At 37.6% G+C, this 17,882-nt stretch overlaps 1 protein-coding gene across 1 annotated transcript in view; it reads left to right on the top strand.

Annotated features, from left to right (window-relative positions):
* Window positions 1–17,882, top strand: part of pik3r3b (phosphoinositide-3-kinase, regulatory subunit 3b (gamma)) — a 161,963-nt gene that overhangs the window by 75,785 nt on the left and 68,296 nt on the right. The window contains exon 7 of the mRNA XM_015355569.2: window positions 446–531. Coding sequence (XP_015211055.2) covers window positions 446–531 — 86 coding nt within the window. The remainder of the gene's footprint in view (window positions 1–445; window positions 532–17,882) is intronic.

Below are 17,882 nucleotides of genomic sequence, written 5' to 3'. Positions count from 1 at the left end.
AAAAGATTACATTAGTCCTTGAGGGCTGAAGGCTCTTCTGATTTTTGATCCCCATAATTACTTAAATAAATTGATCCTAGTTAAAGTGTTCCAGGACATTAGAAAATTGGTCATTTAAAGGCTACCTGTAATACCTACTTGACTGCGGCTCTCACTGCCCAGGGTTGGAGACACCTGATTTAGAAACACCAACTTACCCTGGCAGCATTTCTCTAAAAAATGTGAGGAAACCAGAAAACTCAAAGAAAGCCTATGTATGTGGACTTGGGTAGATCTGGAGATGCAGTGGGGAGAACACTTCAGACTCCTAGGAGAGACTCAAACCCCAAACTCTAAATTTCATATTACAGTTTTGCTGAGTCCTCTATAGCTATTATGTCTGGCCCCAAGTCTCAGCGCTTTTCAGAGAGCTGTGCCTGAATGTTTCACTCTGTGTGCATTGCAGTGCTGACGTGAACCCGGAGCACCATGTGAAGATCATTGAGGCCCTCATCATGGCTGGGGGACTGGCAGAAATGCAGGCAGCGCCAGGTAGGACACATTGAGGTTTCCTCTTCTCTCTCCATGGGGGGTCTTTATCAAGGTTGGTGAGCCGTTTGCTTATTCTTTGGAAGATACTAGCTTGACTCAAGGCACAGTGTACATTTCCATTCATGTTGTCAGTTGATGTATTCTGCTGAGCATCAAATTAATGTAAAACAGGTCAAGGAAGAAAGTCAGATCAGAATTCTTTTCTTAGTCACTGCTTTGGTCTTTTTTATTTCAGCATTGGTCTTTCACAGTTCATTGTGTATTTATCTGAGTATTAAAAAATAAATGATATTATGTTGTTTCTGGTTGAGGTTAAAAAATAGTATTAGTTCAGGTTGCATTCACTGCTGAGAGAGGTCCCACAATAATTCTGTTGCCTGCTTCTGTAAATGGAAGTAGCGGTTGGTACATAACCTGTGATGTGCACTGGGTGTTGGTAGCTGGAGTTATTAGTCATATGAGAAGGAAATAAGGTAGTAATGTATCTTTCTTGGTCTTAGTCTCCTGGGTTTGGAAAGGTGAAGTCATCAACTGCTAAATTTAGATAAACTATTCGCAGACAAACTCTCACGTCTCTTCTATAAACCCCCTGGTCAGGTTTGAAAATTCAGGATGTTTATTCTCTGATAATCAAGCCAGTACCTTATACTGCCAGACTTCAGCTGCAGTAAGGAATAATTAGTATAACTTACTGAGGCTTAAGAGTATAGTGAAAACTCTTCTTTATTCAAGGACAGGATTCATTTGTTAGTCTCTGCAGGGTCTTGGCAGAGCTCTGAGATAATGAGTTCTTGCTTCCCTGTAGGACTCATTGGCAGTAAGAGTTTGTAATAGGTCTATTTTATAGTTTAATAAATATTATTAAGCAAAGAAGTCTTTAGTTTTAGTTTAAAGTTTATTTAGCTGACATTTTTCTCTTGAAAAATAAATAGGTTCTATACATTGTCTTTTATTAACTAAAAAACATGTTATCTAATCCAAAATCCCTAAATCACTTTTTTACAGATACTATAATATAATTCTGACTGTAAGTGACTTGATATCTGTAATGATACAGCAAAAACCACTTTACTGCAGACATTTTCCAACATGCAGAAATAACCAGAAAGTTTTCATTAAGGGTATATACAGTATACGACAGATTCCTTAATATATCCCAAATGACAGGTATCAGGTGTAGTGTACACCTGGGCAATGAGATAGATTTGCAAAGTATCGCCCAGTGTGAGTTAAATGAAGGCCTGTGGAAGTCACTGAAGAAGTATGGCAGTGGGAGGGATGAGTCAAAAGAACTGATTTTGTAAACAGTGTGTCGTTCCTGTGAGAGGCAGGACATGTGGCAGTGGGTGAGCAGCAGAAAATCTGGGGGTACAGTGGTGTGTGCCGATGGCTGGCTGGAAACTGGCCAGTACATTTAATCAAATATTATAACAGCAGTGATGAACACTTGAACTGGAAATGAGCAGAGCAATCCATGAAGTCAAGACAAGACCACATAACTTCAAAGTAAATTACTGCACCTACAATCAAATTTGAGAGCTGGAATTTTTCTCATTCTGAATCTGAAAGACAGCAAGGGAAGTTTCACAGTTTAAATGTTTTTAAGGGTTGCACCATGAGCCTTCACAAAAGTGGGAGAGGGCAACATATGGGGGGGAGGGGATCCACTTTTGTTATGTTTAGTGGTCATCTTGCTTGGGAAGCAAAAGAGCTGTAAAGGAAAAAAAGGGAATGAATGAAAGTAGATAAATGTTGCTTGTAGACAGTGTCATTCACATTGAATGAAGGCATTAAGGAGTAAGTGGGGCTGTCAATGGCATAAAGAGCAGTGCTTCTGTACGATGGGTAACTCGCTCTTTTAAGCAGCACAGAAATGCTCCATTCTTCTTTACCTCTCCCTAGGTTGTTGTCTCTTCACCCTTCATTTAAATTAATCTGCTACACCAATGTTTTAATGAGTCAGCAACCGCTGATAGGCAGCCCTTCTAATGGTATTAATCCCCAGTGGAAATGTATCTCTTTACATAGCGTTTTCATGAAGAAAACATTTGAATTGGGCTCAATATTTTAGGTGTAGGTTTAGATCTCTGTTTTTTTTTTCTTTTGTTTTGTAAAGTCTGTGGTGGAAACTGTAAAGCGCAGTGAATGCTGAAGAAAAGACTAGTATTTTTGGTTGATCTGTGAAGGAGTCTATTAACATTTTGGTTATGATGATGATTAGGCTTGCTGAGTGCCAGATATGAGTAGCGATACATTAGTATCTCATTAGAACAGTACCTTTAGGGAAATCAGAGGATTTAGAGATTTCTTTGTCTCAAGCAAGCAAATAAATCACAGGCAGCAAAAATGATGGAAAGCTAAAAATTCCTTTATTTCCATTTTCTTGTTTCCATTTGTATCTTTTTTTACCTCTGGAGACATACATGCAACCCCACATCCTTTCACATTTATTAAAAAAATGCCTCCGGCCATTTATTTTACATTTAAAATAATCCAAGTTAGGAAGTTGTGTTGGTAAAACATTGCGTTAAAAGAGATCCTATGGGGTCATGTTTGAATTTTTTTTCTCCTCAGATGACTGAGTCTGTCAGAGTCTGATGGATTTATCATGGCTCAAAGCCATTAGCATTTAAAAAAAATAATGTAACTTTAAGAGAAGCACTTTATGCAAATGCAATGACGCCATCCTTTTCTCCTGGTGCTATTTTAAGCTGTCTTAATTTACTGGGGGCTCTGCTTTATTATCTCATGCAATGTCTTTCATCCTGGAGAGCTTTGCATCTCAATTGACAAGTGGTATTGCAAGGTCCTCAACTGAGCTACAATCTCTCTGTTCACATTAGCGAGATTTGAGCTTTGAGAGACAATTAAATAAATAAAAACAGTGCCCAATGAAAAAATGTTGCACCTTGCTTTGAAATGTGTGGTCTGTGCTCTGTTTCTCATATGCAAAACACCACTCTCCTGATTTTATAACTCAAAAGTCAAAGGAACAGTTTTTCCCCAATTGTTCCACTACTGTACCAGCTTTGATATTTTTATTGTGGCTCTCTCTAGGTGACTCAGCACTTTGAGCTTTTTACTCACACCTACATTGAACACTACCTTCTTCCTACAGCCTTTTTTTTACATTAAAATCCCACCCATTTCTAGATGTGAAAGTCACAAAATAACATGGCTCGTGATTCAGCATGACCCACTGGGCATTGTGTTTGGTTTCAGGATACATTGTATTACAACACAGGTCTAATTGTGTTTCATTGTTTTTTTTATGGCAGTGGTGGATATTCAGTTACATATTGTGCCAGTAATATTTTAATTGAAATCATTTGTGATTGAAGGAATCATAAGTTCTAGTTTTTGATGATAAATATACTGTAGGATTAAAGGATGTTGTGCCCCAAAACATGAAGAATAAACAATAAGTAAGATTTTAGATTGTGATATTACATATTCAGTTATATTTAACATTTTACTTAACATTGCTCTATTAACTTTTTGATTAACGTTAAGGTGTTGTAATAGTTTATCTGAAAAGTTAAGATATGGTGTATCATGTACTGTGACTGTGTGTCAGACACAATACATTTTTAGGACAGTTGCTCAATGTGAAACAAATTTGAAAGGGGGTACACTGAGAAGTAAAATAACCCAAAAGCAAAAGGTGTGTCCGTGTGTTGATGACGCTAACAAAAGGAGAATTACTGTCATTTATTCTGCTAAATGAGAAGACAGAAACGTGATCTGGAGGATTCTCTATGTGATGGGGAGGGGATTGCTGTCAGAGAGACATGAAGAACATGGGGTTTGTCATTAATGGACAATGAAAATGCAAACCCTTGCCTGAGAAAATCAGTCCCTTGCCTGATGGCTGGTCACCAGGTCTAGCTGAGGTGGAGATCAGGAGTGACAGTGCTGTTAGAGGCTGAACACACACTGGAATTAAGATGTAAAGCAATACCCACTCTGTGTCTAAGAACTGAGAGGCCTGCATTTTTGTATTGGAATTATAATCGTAAAATGTTTCTGATTAAAATAAACAAAAGGCTCTGTGAAACCAAGCAATTTTTTTAGGGTGAAAACCAATTATTTAAGAATAATTGCAAACAATAGCCCTGCTTTATCGGGTTTGACATTAGTATCTAATGCAATCCCATACTCAGACCTTGCTGTTTATGAAATATTCTCAGTAAGTTCACTACAACATGGCTCTGGATATGTGGAAAAATGAACACAGTCACAATCCAGAATGATACAATCAAAGTTGATTCTGGTTGATTTTTTAATTAATCTGTCCCTGGGGAAAATTATTTAAGAATTTTTTAAGAATCCCTCCATTTATTTTATATGTAGGTCAAACGCCAGCTGTAAATTCATATATCAAGTAGCTCAAGCATTTTCTAAGGCTGTAGGAGGCAAAGATTAATGGCCTGGGGTCAGGAGGTCACCAAGAGCAGTCTTAACCCTCTTTGTGTGCTGCATCTTGCTACTTTCAGTAACAAGGGATCAACTGGAGCCATCACCAGTGATAAGAGCTAAGAGATGAGCAAACTGATGAAGATGTCTAGCAGCAAGACAGACAGGACTGCACAGGGAATCTCTGTTAAGGCCTCTGTGATCTAATTACATGTTTGTACCTGAGTGCTTGTCTGTGGAGACTCAGCGTCTTGTCTATGGCTCCACTAGTGTTTGAAACAGACCGTGAAAAATTCACCTGGGCAGCAGTGCTTCTCTTCCCTAGAATGCAAAGCCAAAACAGGTGTAAATGGAAAGCTGTCACACTGCTGTTTTCTTCAGTCTATATCCCAGAGAACCCCTTCAATATTTATATTTTCCTCTGCTATTCTTTTAAAAAAATATCATAGTGTATGAGAAACACACTTTTACAGTGTTTTCCCTGTACTTTTGTGGCATGCACACCCAGTTTTAACAAACCCTTCCTATGTTTTATTATAAATAGATAAGAGTCACTGGGCTGTGTACACAAACATTACTCATTAAAACAATGCTGCAGTTCACCAGGATACAACTATAACACAGGCTAGTAGTATATGCTTCTGTTACAGCAATATTCTTAGCTTGAAAAGTCTTTGGAGTGATCTCTGTGAACCTATCAGCTGTCTTGCGTCAGAGCTCAGAGACTAAAGGGACTGACACAGGGTCTTTCTCTTCTCAAGATAGCTCCTTTTTTCTTCAGCTAAATTACATTAACAGTAAACTCCTTTTTCTCTAAATTAAAAGTCTGTGCTAAATAAAACAGGTTTATTATTTTAGTGTGTATCCAGGAGTCCTTCAAACATATTAACACAAAGTTAAATTCTAGTTAGAATCAGTAACACAAAAGAAAATGTCCTTTTTGTACAAAATTGGTTCAAAAAGAATAATTGTGCTGATAGCTTGGGTTTAAAAGAATCTGTGGTTTCATCATTACTAGTGGTGTAGCCTACTTCAAGATTCAATAATGTAAGACAGGCAAGATTCATTAGAGGAATTTGTATTTTCTCTAATAAACTTCACAGGCGAATGTTGTTAATTTAGACCAAGGCCTCTTAAATTGCAAATATAGATTTTTTGGATGGTTTAGATACTTAACCTTTGTACTAGGGAAGCCTATTCAATAAAAAAGAAGTACAGACTCTACCATACAGCTGCTTAAAATGTCAAGTTATGTGTCTTTTTGTTAAACTGCTGATAGTTAGGTTTTGGCATAGGGTAATATTGATTATAACTAAGTTAGCAGAGCAGATATTGAGGCATTGGTAAAAGCAAAGCATCTGAGAAGATCTGTGGATTGGATTGTGTTTTTAAATAATTGTTTCTGCTACCCTGAAGAAAGCTTTTGCAAGGATCCTGCAGGTAGTTCTCTCTCTCTGAAAATTTATCCCTCGCAGCACTTGTCAGGGGCAAGTTAAGTGCTTGCTAAAGCCTGTTCGCACATGTTCAAAGCAAGCAGATGTTAATCTTTTTAATCATTTATAAAAGTGGAGCCTGTCTTCCTTTAGCAATTTGCAGTCTCTAATTAATGTGACGTATCTAATCTTAAGCAGTTTACATGGGTCACCAGTTCTGATAAGACCATCTTTGTTGCACTCTTCAGTAACCTCTTTAGTTATATTACATGTACAAATGATGTCAGTTTAACATATGTTACATAAGCTGCAGCCTTCCCAGCGTACGTGCTAGCAATATTTTGTTGGCATGAAATGTGGGGCAGAGATTAGACCCTTTCAGCTTAAATGCGAAGAGACCCAGATCTGAAATCAGACACTTTCAGTCTGTCAGGTCCTGTTTATCCACAGTATGTCTCATTGTACTTCACTTCATCACTCATACAGTTTCTTGCTTGCTAAATTTTAGCAGCTTGAAAACACTGATTTTAGAAGAATACAAACTTTCTAAAGGTCCCATGAACAAACCAACTGTGGGAAAAGAAAGTTACATCAGAAATTTCTAGACCCTCAGGAAACAATTGAAAAATGTAAGTTGAGAAATGCAAAAAAGGTGCTGCATTGCATTGACACATTAATAACTACATACATATTTATGTGGTGTGTATGCAGAATAAAATATAATTCTAAAATATGCACAAATTGATGGAATCGTGAAGTTATCTATTGTATGTATGCCTTAAGTCTAAAAGGTATGTGAATTTATTATTAAAAATAGATTAAAAAATGTTTTGAAACTGTATGTTTCACATGTACTATATTGCAAAAAATATTTTCAATTGACAGGTCCTGTTGAAAAAGAATAATGACATGTTTATATAAGGTTTATCCTAACTAAACATCTCATAAGTTAATCTTTAGTGTTACACTTGGCCAGTTAAACAGGTCTCAGGCTCCCTCCAGACTAATATTTTAAATAAATATTTAACTCAAACAAGTCATTATAGACCAGCTGACTAATAATCCAGGCTGTTGTCATGATGCAGCTATTGCTCATAACTTGGTGTTTCATTTTTGTGTACAAGAGATCACGAGGACAGCTTCTCAATCACTAGATAAATATACACAACCTCAGATTCGAAATAAACATAAATCCGGATAAGGTTAGGTTTATTCTGTAAGTTTTGGCTGTCACATAAAATTGTTAAAACAGCTTTTCAACAAGAGAACAATGGTGTGCCTTCAAGTCAGGCATCCATAAACACATACTGTAAGAAACTAAGAAAGGTTACAAATGGGAAGAGGCCATTCTGTCCTCCTATGACTGCTAGGGGCTAATAGATCAAAAGATCTCATCCAGCCCGTTTTTAAAAGAAACCAGCGATCAATTGATCTCAGGTCCTGGTGTTTCTGTAGTTTCTGCCTGATAGCTGTGGCAGACGGCTAACCAAGTCAACCCGTTGGTGCTCGACTGGGATCAGATCAGACATTTGGACAGCGCACAAGGTTGATCCCAGATTGAAGCAGATTGTCTTGAGTGATCATTGCATTATGATATGGAAAGATTAAGGGAATAACCCTTTAATGACAGTCACTGTAGACAGGAAGCTGTGGACACACATCCCTTCTCCTTCCCTGGATGTGTTGCTTCACTAACACTAATGCTTTGCTAAAGTGTGGCCTAAAGCTGAGACAACATCCAGGCAGTCTTCCTGTGAAAAAGGTAGTGTTTAACTTTCATGGTGGCTTTTGACTTTCAGGGCCATTTACATTTGTAATAAAACATGGAAGTGTGAAATCCAGAACTCTCAATTCTTGGGCCTGAAACTGAGACTATATGCAGATTGACAAAAAAAACTAGAACATTTGAGACCCCGTACTATTTAGGAAAACAAAGCCCATTTAAACATACTGTTTAAATGGTAAGTGCACAAAATGGAAAAGAAAGGCTAGTCAGGTGATATTAAATGCTAAAAAATTTTTTTAACAATATAGTACATAAAAAACTGACAGGGGCAACATTTTTAAAGGCTGTCTTTGCTGTCATTATTAAAGGCTTTAGTGTAAAAGTAGTTTGTAGGGAAGGCATGTGCATGGCTGAATGTGTAGTATAGGGTTCTTTATTTCCAGTTTAGGAAATTGTTCTATTCAAATGTATTAAAAATGGATCAGTTTAGAGGGATAGTTCCGGAGAATCACTTCGTTGTATGAAAGTGTAGTCTGTCTCAGAAAGATGAGCCTTGAAGCCCCTTAGGCCTGTCTTTGTGTATTTCATCTCAGAGAGTTCTTAGAGGTGTTGAACAAGAGAGTTTCCAAGGAGAAAAACAAATTCAAAAAGAGGATCCCCTTGCAGGAGGAATACACCTTAAAAACAAACCCCCTTCCCTCACCTCTCTCAGTGCTGACCGGGACCCTGTGCTGATGGATTAGATTAATTGAATCCCAAGTCCTGATGAAGCGAGGAGCTGTGAGCTCACTCCGGTCTCTTTCTTTCCCTTGAAGAGCTCAGTTCAAACAAACTTGAAAAGCTCCCTGGCGAGCAGAGAGGACACACTCAGGCTTTGAAGGTCCAGCAGAGAGGAGCATCAGTAATCCCAGCTATATTTAATAGAACTTTGTGAGGGGGATGTTTGATTGTACAAAAAGAAGGACAAAAAATAAGCTATGTATTTCAACAGCTTGGGAAAAAATATAATGTGATACAAATCCAGTGCCAATATAATTTTAGTTTATAAAGTCCAGTCATCCCTTTTCATTGTAATCACTAAGAAAGAAAGCTTCATCGTGCCTTGTTTATATTGCTCCCATGTCCTCATATCCTTTTTCTGTAACCTATTGCTGTCATTTATAACCTTGTAATAATTTTATAACCTTTATATCGCTCACAGCACTTCTTTTGTCATGCATTCCGCTTGTGAATTATTTAGGGAAGCTTCTTATAATATTGTAGTGCAGAACAATTAAAAGTTGTATGTTAATTGAAAATACAGGTCTTCTGTTTAGCATTCAACAAAGCATACTACAGTTTAGTAGCAATCATTTAGTTTCTTATAGTATCAAAAAGGGAGAAGCCTCTCCCAATGCATTAAAAGCACTTGTATACCTGTATTGCAGGTCAAAGTGAAATTAAATATCTATGGACTAGATAGGATCTGTAAACACTGTGTTTAAGTCTGTATGCAATTTGATTACCACAGAAATCAATCATTTCATGGCAAACTTTCATTTATAATAAAGGGACATGTACAATTGTGATGTGAATGCTAAGCAAGTATCATAGGATGCATTAAACACTGTACTTCACACAGCCCATGACTAATTTCTACCATTATTACAAAGGTGAGCTTGGGTGGTTTCTTGATAATAACAGTATGGTTGATCATAGAAAAGATTTTAAAAATATATTACTTATCACAAACCACCAGACAATTTGACTGACAACTCTTGCCCTTAAACATTTTCATTAAAGCCTTAAAAAATACACTTTAATGATGTTTTAGATTAGTTGAAATGATAGTACTGTGCCATAGTATTTTAAAGCAACTTATGTTCCTTATACTGTATATATGACCTTCATAAGTTAATTTGGATTTGAAATTACAGTATACTTGTATCTTTTCCCAGCTTCATTTTTTTTATTTTAAGTTAGTCCAATAGTTTAGCACAATGGGCTCAGATTTGAACAATTTAAAACATCCCAACACAGTGGTCTCCTTCCTTTTGAAAGTGCATAATGTGACATGTTTGAAATTACTTTCGTGTTATATGTTGTATAAAATGGAAAGCGATAACAGAGCTGCCTGTACTCCTCCTGTCGTCTTGTACTTATATTCCTCTGTTTTTGTATTAACATAATCTGTAGAGATAAGGGCTACAGCTGGGAGACGCTCACTGGATGACCTTGACCTTCTCAGCATGAACTGGGTTGAAAGAGAATCCGCGGCAATTAATTAAACAAATTAAAGTCTCACATAACAAGAAATGTCACATGTAGAAATTGTGGATCAAGCCCAGAAAGGGAACTAATATAACAGGTCTAGAGTTAATGCTTACAGACCAATCCATGCATCCATACACCAGATGTAACTTGGAGTTGGGGAGCAAGCATGTAATCAGAGCTGGTAGACTGTTTAAATACATGGGCATCATTTTAATGCATTTTGTTGGACTGTTGAGATTAAAAAACATAACCATTGCCCGCTTTTCTAAAAAGGGGAAACATCTAACAGGGTCCGCACATTTTGCGCAAGGCCAACTTAGTTTCCCCTATGATAAAATGTTGAAAAGCAGAGAAAATCCCTGCCTTTAGCTAAGAGGTAACACTCTTCAAGTAAATGAAGTGCCGTCGGGCTCCTTTGGCAGATGTGTGTGATGCTCATCGTCTTGTTCAGCTGGAGGCTCTGAGAACTGCCTCTAGCAGCACAGTGCTCAGCTCTGACAGAGCAGGGAAGAAGATGAAATGAAGTAATTAATCCACAAGGAGCAAGGGCTCCATGTCGTCCCTGGGGGAGGGCTATGCTGGAGTTTTCACAGTATGTCGCCCGTGTCCCGGTAACGTGAGATATTGCCATGAAGAAGGGAGGTGGAGATTAGAGGGATAGAGTAGGAGACAATCGTCTGTGGGCTCTTTAATCCCAGAGAAGAGGCCTTCCTCTTATCTTTGTTGTAAAAGTGGTTAATTTACAAGCCAGGAACTGGATAATTGACTCTCATTTTCAGTGAAATAGATTGCTCCTGGGGCTCTAGACTGAAGAAAAAGAGAATGACAAGTTGCCCCAAATGGTATCATTGTAAAAAAAGAGAGGACAAATTTCAATCACTTTCATGATATTATGGCATAGATTACCATTAGCAAATTTGGTTTGGTAAATAAAAAAGTTTGAAAAGTAATAATTTAAAACCCAAAATGCTTTAGATTGCTGCATGCATGAAGATCTAGAAACTATATTGTCTTGCAGAGGAATTGGCATTCATCCCTTATACAAATTAAACAGAAATCTAATTAGAAATACTAGATTTCTTTAGTCATTTTATTGTAATCTAAGAACCTGATGTAATTAGTGATGAGGGCAAATTTCCGAGAATCATTTTTGTGGAAATGGGAATGGGGGTGACTTGAATTTGTGGTTCTCGATGAGTGTTTAAGGTCTGCCTGGTTTGTGGTTAGCAATTGTTACGCATATAAACATTGAATTTCAATTAACACTACCATGGCCTGGAAAATAAAATTAATTATAAACTGTAGTAGATCAAATGCATTTCAGCATGGTAAGAGCTTCTTCATCACCCATACCCACACTGCAGAAATTTTGAAAGCTGGTATTATGCATTCCCGACCTCATTGTCAGTCTTTGCATCCCTGTGATATAAGATTTCCCCCTGACTTGAAGATTGTCCTTTTACTCCTCATCACGTTAAACCTTAAGGATTACAATGATAATTGTTCTTTATTCATACATGTAATTATTAGTTGCTGTTTTCTTAACATTATTTGTTATTAAACTGAACATAAAGCCCGCATGATCCGCTTGCTGTAATAGCTGTGATTGCAAAAAGCATGATAATAGAAAAGATACTATAGCTGTTGGTATTTCCAAATGCAGTGAAGCGTCACTCCATGCAGCCAAACAGAGTTGTGCAGCTTCCAGAAAACATTTGGTTTTAGTAGTTCCCTTGAAACCCATTTCTCGACTGTTTCTGGGGAAGACCACTTGGAATAATATGCCCTAGGGTTATATAGCAACATTACAGTCTCAAAAGCAAGAGGAAAAAAGTTTGATCTTGTTGTAAAATTGCTCTAAGATGTAATCTGTCATTTTATACAAGGGATACTCCAAAACCTTAAGAATTTTGTTAAAAAATGCATTTGTATTTCCTCAGGAAATCTCAAATTATCAGTCTCACTGTGTCAGGCGCAGGCTTCAACAGGAGCTCACACAAGGGCTACTTACATTGTCAGCGGTTTGAGGTCAAGGTCATTCTGTCTTTAGAGAAGAAATCATTTCAAAGTTGCAAAGCTGGAATGAAAGTTGGAATAATTGCTCTCTCTTTGCATTTGTATTCCTTTCACCTTTGGTCATATGGGGAAATTTTATGATCAGACTGAGTCCTATAATCATAGCATGGCAGGGTATTCTTTGTCGCAACAGTCCACAGGATGTCCTGTTCCCCTTGATATACTGCTACTGTGAGCCACATTTCATTGCATTTTATTTTGCCCTAGAGACTTTTCAACCTGTCTTTATGCACCTATGCTTTATATGGGTCTCCAGTGGGAAACCAACCTTAATAAGATTTTCCGTCAAAGCAGGCAGTCCATGAATTGCTACAGGGGAGTCTGGTGCCAGGGAGGCCCTTGATTGCTATCATTAGAGTTGGTTGAGGTCAGGCCTCCTGGAATGTGGAGGAGAGTCTTCCCACCAGGACAGTTTGTGGTCAGAGCATAGTGGGGTTAGAAAAGGTTGGTTTGGGTTCTGAAGTAAAGCCAGAGATTTTTTCCCAGCTCTCCTAGAGAACAGTACAAAGGCTACTTAAAAAAAAACACAGACCTGTCTGCTCTGAGAATTCAGAGCTGCTGGTTTCAAGTGGTTCTTTCCATGCACAGTGCAAAGAAGTGTCATCGCAGGGAAAATACTTGGCCTCCTGGCCTCCATCCAGTCTTCAGATGGGATGTAAAACAATAGACCTGCTGTATATGGCTCTGCAGCAGAGGAGGTTGTTGTAGTTTATCTGCTAGTCTCTCTGTATTATTTTATATGAAATTAGAAAATAATAAAGCTTACAAAAGAGAGGAGAATTTTATACCTTCTTGCTTATTTGTTCCTAGAACCTTATTGATCCAAAGATCTCACCCAGTTGTTTCTTGAAGAATTTCAGAGAGTGTGCTTTCACAGCAATGGCTGGGCAGTTTCACAGCGATGGCTGTGTAATTGTCTGCTGTCTTCTTCCATCCATCCATTTTCTAATCACAATGGACACAAAGTAGGATACACCCTACACAGGGCTCACACAAACAACCACACTCTCTCACCAGGGCCAGTTTCCCCAGAAAGCCAATTAACCTACCAGTATGTCTTTGGACCGTGGGATGAAACTGGAGGAAATCCACAGGAACATGGGGAGAACTTACAAACTCCACATAGATAGCAGCCCAAGAATTGAACATAGGACCCCAGCGCTACAAGGCAGCAATGCTAACCACTGCACCAATGTGCCTCCCTGCTGCATTACTTGTTATTGCTAAAAGCATAAGTAACTCAAAAGCATTCGGGGGAAGACCTGTTAAAGAAATCAGAAATGGAAATTTCACTGCTGTACATTTGCCTATAAATCACTTTCTCATTTTCTTTTTTTAGACAGAGATTAAGCTTAGTTAGCATATTCCACTTCTGCCCAATCAGGGAGTTCAGTGACCTCTCAAATCCACTAGGAGTGCATTAACGGCACCTAATGCAATAAACAAATATTGCATATGCTTTCACATGCTTAATTATCAAAAAATAAATAGGAAAATGCATTTTGTAGAGAAAAGCACTACTTTTTGCTTTAATAAATTATGCTCATACACCTCACCCCACATAACCATTAACACTTTATTTCTCAAATCCATGTGTCCATGTTTCAGGAAGAAACTTTCTCTTGCTGGTTTCCTGAACACCTATGGACCCTTGGTGTAATACTAAAAATGTTATCAGGAGATATGCTTTAACTTTCTACCTACAGGTTAAGTATGGAGTACACTGTTGCATAGCTGTATGCATAAAGCTATGTTGTGTTACCTTCTACTAATTAAGATATACACTATCCTCTGACATTTCTCCACTGCAAACTAGTAATAAGAGCCTTTTTCTGACTAATCATCCAGTGATATCAGTTAGTGACTATATTTCTTGCAGGTCCAGTAGTGTATACACACTCATACTGTAAGTGTAATTTTCCCTGTAGATTATGGTATACAGAAATGTTGCAACTCATTTTGAAGAAAGACATCGGGTTGAAACAAGATCCATCTGAAAATGTTTGTCTAGCTTTCATTAACAAGAATGTTGTCTTTCTTTCTCAGGAAACATTTTCTTTATTAACAGCATGTTTCCATATACAACACAAAACGTGATTTTTGTGGAAAATATCAACTTATGATATGGCAGCAAAGAGCATATAGAAATGCTTTAGAAGTTCATAGTCAAGCCAACGTCTTGTCTTTGATGTGAAATTACTTTATTGAAATGCATCCTTTAGGTATGCCACCTTCACTTTAAATGAACATTTCGTTTGCTGAGTAGCACAGACAATGAGAATTATTCCCAAAGGAGCTCATCATTGTTCTCTTCCAGAAATGTATGTACTGTACTGTATGTGTAACTTGATAATGTGAGACATACCGTATTTGAGTTAACATGTTCAGTGTTCAGTGTGTGGTAATTTGTTTGGTTCGAGTGAAGTTTTATTTAACTTCTGCTCAGGGAAAAGTGTGGTGTGGACGGTTGAGGAGAGAATGTAGGCTCGCGCTGTGTCCGTTATTCTTTTTCTTCTTGCTTGCTTGGTCGGCTAGTTTGTTTTTGTTTTTATCAATAAAGTTTGATAATCGGCCAGTGAAAGCTGTTTTCCTTCACATGAATGCCTGAAACCCTATAACGAACCCAGGATTTTACAATACAAAGCATATATAAAATAATTAGAAACAGAATGAAGGCATACAGTATACTACCCTGGTTTTATTTAAGACTTAGGAGAGGAGATCTGGGAAGATGTACTGTATTGCTTTATTCCTGAAAAATAAATAACGAATTGATTTTTTATTTTGAATTTTACATTTTGAAGGTAAAATGTTATGTTTACTTTAGTGCTGACAAAAGGGAAGAGAAAACAAACGATTTCTGCTCAGTTATGTTTCTCTGCTTTCTCATACTTCAGCTCTTATTAGACAGCGCTTTGTCACAATGCCCAATGTATAATTTTCAAGCGTTTCTGGTTGGGGTTTTTTTCCTAAAACACATGAAAGCATCTTCTCAGGATTTAGCGCACAACTGGTCCCACTTCATAGGAATGTGTATTTTAATGTGTCTCTTTGCAGTGGGTTGATTCACACAGACACAGAATACAATCTTGATTTCAATTTGGTACAATCAGTATTCATGTGGAGATCACCATGTACCCTAGAGAAAGGAAATAGGCCTGTCAGTAGATTTGAATGAGTGCCTGCAGAGGTGAGTGGGTTACACTGTGTGGGTTTGAGACTATTTTTAAATGTTGAGTGAATGAGCAATTATTCTTCTTATCATTGTGATCATTGATATTTTTAGCTATTCAGGCTGTTTCCGGGAAACTTACGTTTTGTGCTGTTGCTTAGTAAGTTCATTTAAAAAGGTATGAGAAGGAAAACTTTGTGATGAGGCAAAGTCACTTTCTGATATGAACGCTATCTTCAGAAACCCATGTGTTAAACAAAGAAAATGAATATGTGTCGAGTTCATTTCACCTACTGACTCCCACAATGGAATTCACTGTGCTGCATGGCCCTTTAATTAAATTAGTAAATCAACGCAGGGATTTGATGCACGACTTAGCGCTCAGTACTTTATTCGTAATCCGATCATGTTTCCAGTACATCTTAGATTATTAGGTTAGGGGATTCCCTGCCAATGAGTTTTTATTACGTTACTTAAAAGAGTCTGTTCTGGAGAAGCAGTGACCCCTGTGAAGTTTGTCTTGTTTCCCATCCCTCTTCAGTTATGGTCTGATTATAATGCACTGCATGTTATCACTTAGGAACTGTATTTGGCTCCATTTCCGACGCAACACCTGACAAATTTTAATTATAAGGTGAACAGGGATCTATAGAGGCATTTTATAACTCAGACAAATGAAAAAGAAGCCTAGTATTGAATTCCCTGTTGTTGGAGGACAAGTAAGGGTAAGGAAATGAATTCCTTAGTAAAGAGGCTCAGAAGATAACTCCCCTATTTCCAACCTTTAATAGCTTCTGAAATAGCAGGTTTGCTGTTGGAAAGAATATATTAAGAAACTGTCACTCAGCATGGTAAAGACCATCTGGAAATGTATATTCATTGTCTTTTATTAGGGACGAGAAAGGGTCTGATCACCTTTGGGTAAGCACCAAATTTATTACAGAAGAGTTTTGTACGGCCCAATTATAGTTTGTGGTCTTTACCTGATGTTATTATCCATCTATCCATTTTCTAACCGCTTCAAGTAATTCTGGTTGTGGGGGGAGCTGGAGTCTTTCCTGGCAAGCAACAGGCACAAGGTGGGATACACCCTGGACAAGACACCAGTCCATCGCAGGGCATACACAGACAGACGCACATACTCACACCAGGCCAGTTTTCCCAGAAGCCAATTACCCTATCAGTATGTCTTTTGAATGTGAGAGGAAACCAATAGCTACAGTAGTGGCAAAGCTGCCCCTCTATGGTGATATCAGTCTAATCTTTGCCTTCTTTCAGAATGGCTAACATAGGATTATCTCACAGTTTAGAGGAGGGAACTAGATTGCGAGGACAGCAATCTTATCTTTCGTGACTTGGCTTTTTTGCATGTGTCTTGCATGTGTCTTGGAGGTGCAAGGTCTGTAAATACTATTGTTGCAATGACAGGGCTATCTTGGAAATGGGTCACTGGCCCCACAGAACCTTGAGAAAGTGCTGCAACTGTCTTCATGGAACAAACATACACAATGATAGCTTATCAGAGGCTAAACAAAGACCATATAGTCTCTTTCATAACCAACCATGTCCGCCCAAGCGTTACCAATTACCTTCTGACGTGAGATCGTAAACTGCTTTATTAAAACCCTGCAGTCTTCTTGGGCTTCTATTTAATACAATTAAAGACGTCCTTTTCTTTTTATTCTTCCTGGGGCTGCTTAGCCATATAATTAAATCGCTGTGCTAAGCGTATTTCTGAACTGCTCAAAAAGTATTTTTTATTGTCATTCATCTAATATACAATTGTATTAAAAAACAAAAAATGCTCAGTTCCGAGCTACTTGAAAACGGGTGTAAAGTAAATGTTTAGAACAAAGACAGATGTTGTATCTTGGAATCACACAGCATGGCAAAGATTGTGTTGTAGATCATTGAAAACCATAGTAAATTTCTTTAATTCAATTCAATTCAAGGTGCTTTATTAGCATGACAGATGGGTTCAATCAGTGTTGCCAAAGCAAATAAAAATAATAAAATTAACATGGAACAAAACAAAAAAATTAATTAAAATAAAATCTACAGACATATTACAGACATTTAAAACAAAGACATATAATAAAATATTTACATATACTTACATATAAAGATATATTTACATATATCTTTATCTCTCTCAATTTGTCCTGATTGTCATGTCTTTTTTAGGAATCTAACCTAGGGCTGATAATAAACTGCTAAATTAGTTTATGAGGGCATCACACTGCTTTGTAATAAGTGACTAATTAACTAATGTTTT

Source organism: Lepisosteus oculatus, chromosome 9, assembly GCF_040954835.1.
Source record: "Lepisosteus oculatus isolate fLepOcu1 chromosome 9, fLepOcu1.hap2, whole genome shotgun sequence".
NCBI lineage: Eukaryota > Metazoa > Chordata > Actinopteri > Semionotiformes > Lepisosteidae > Lepisosteus > Lepisosteus oculatus.
This window is presented reverse-complemented; position numbering and strand designations above follow the sequence as displayed.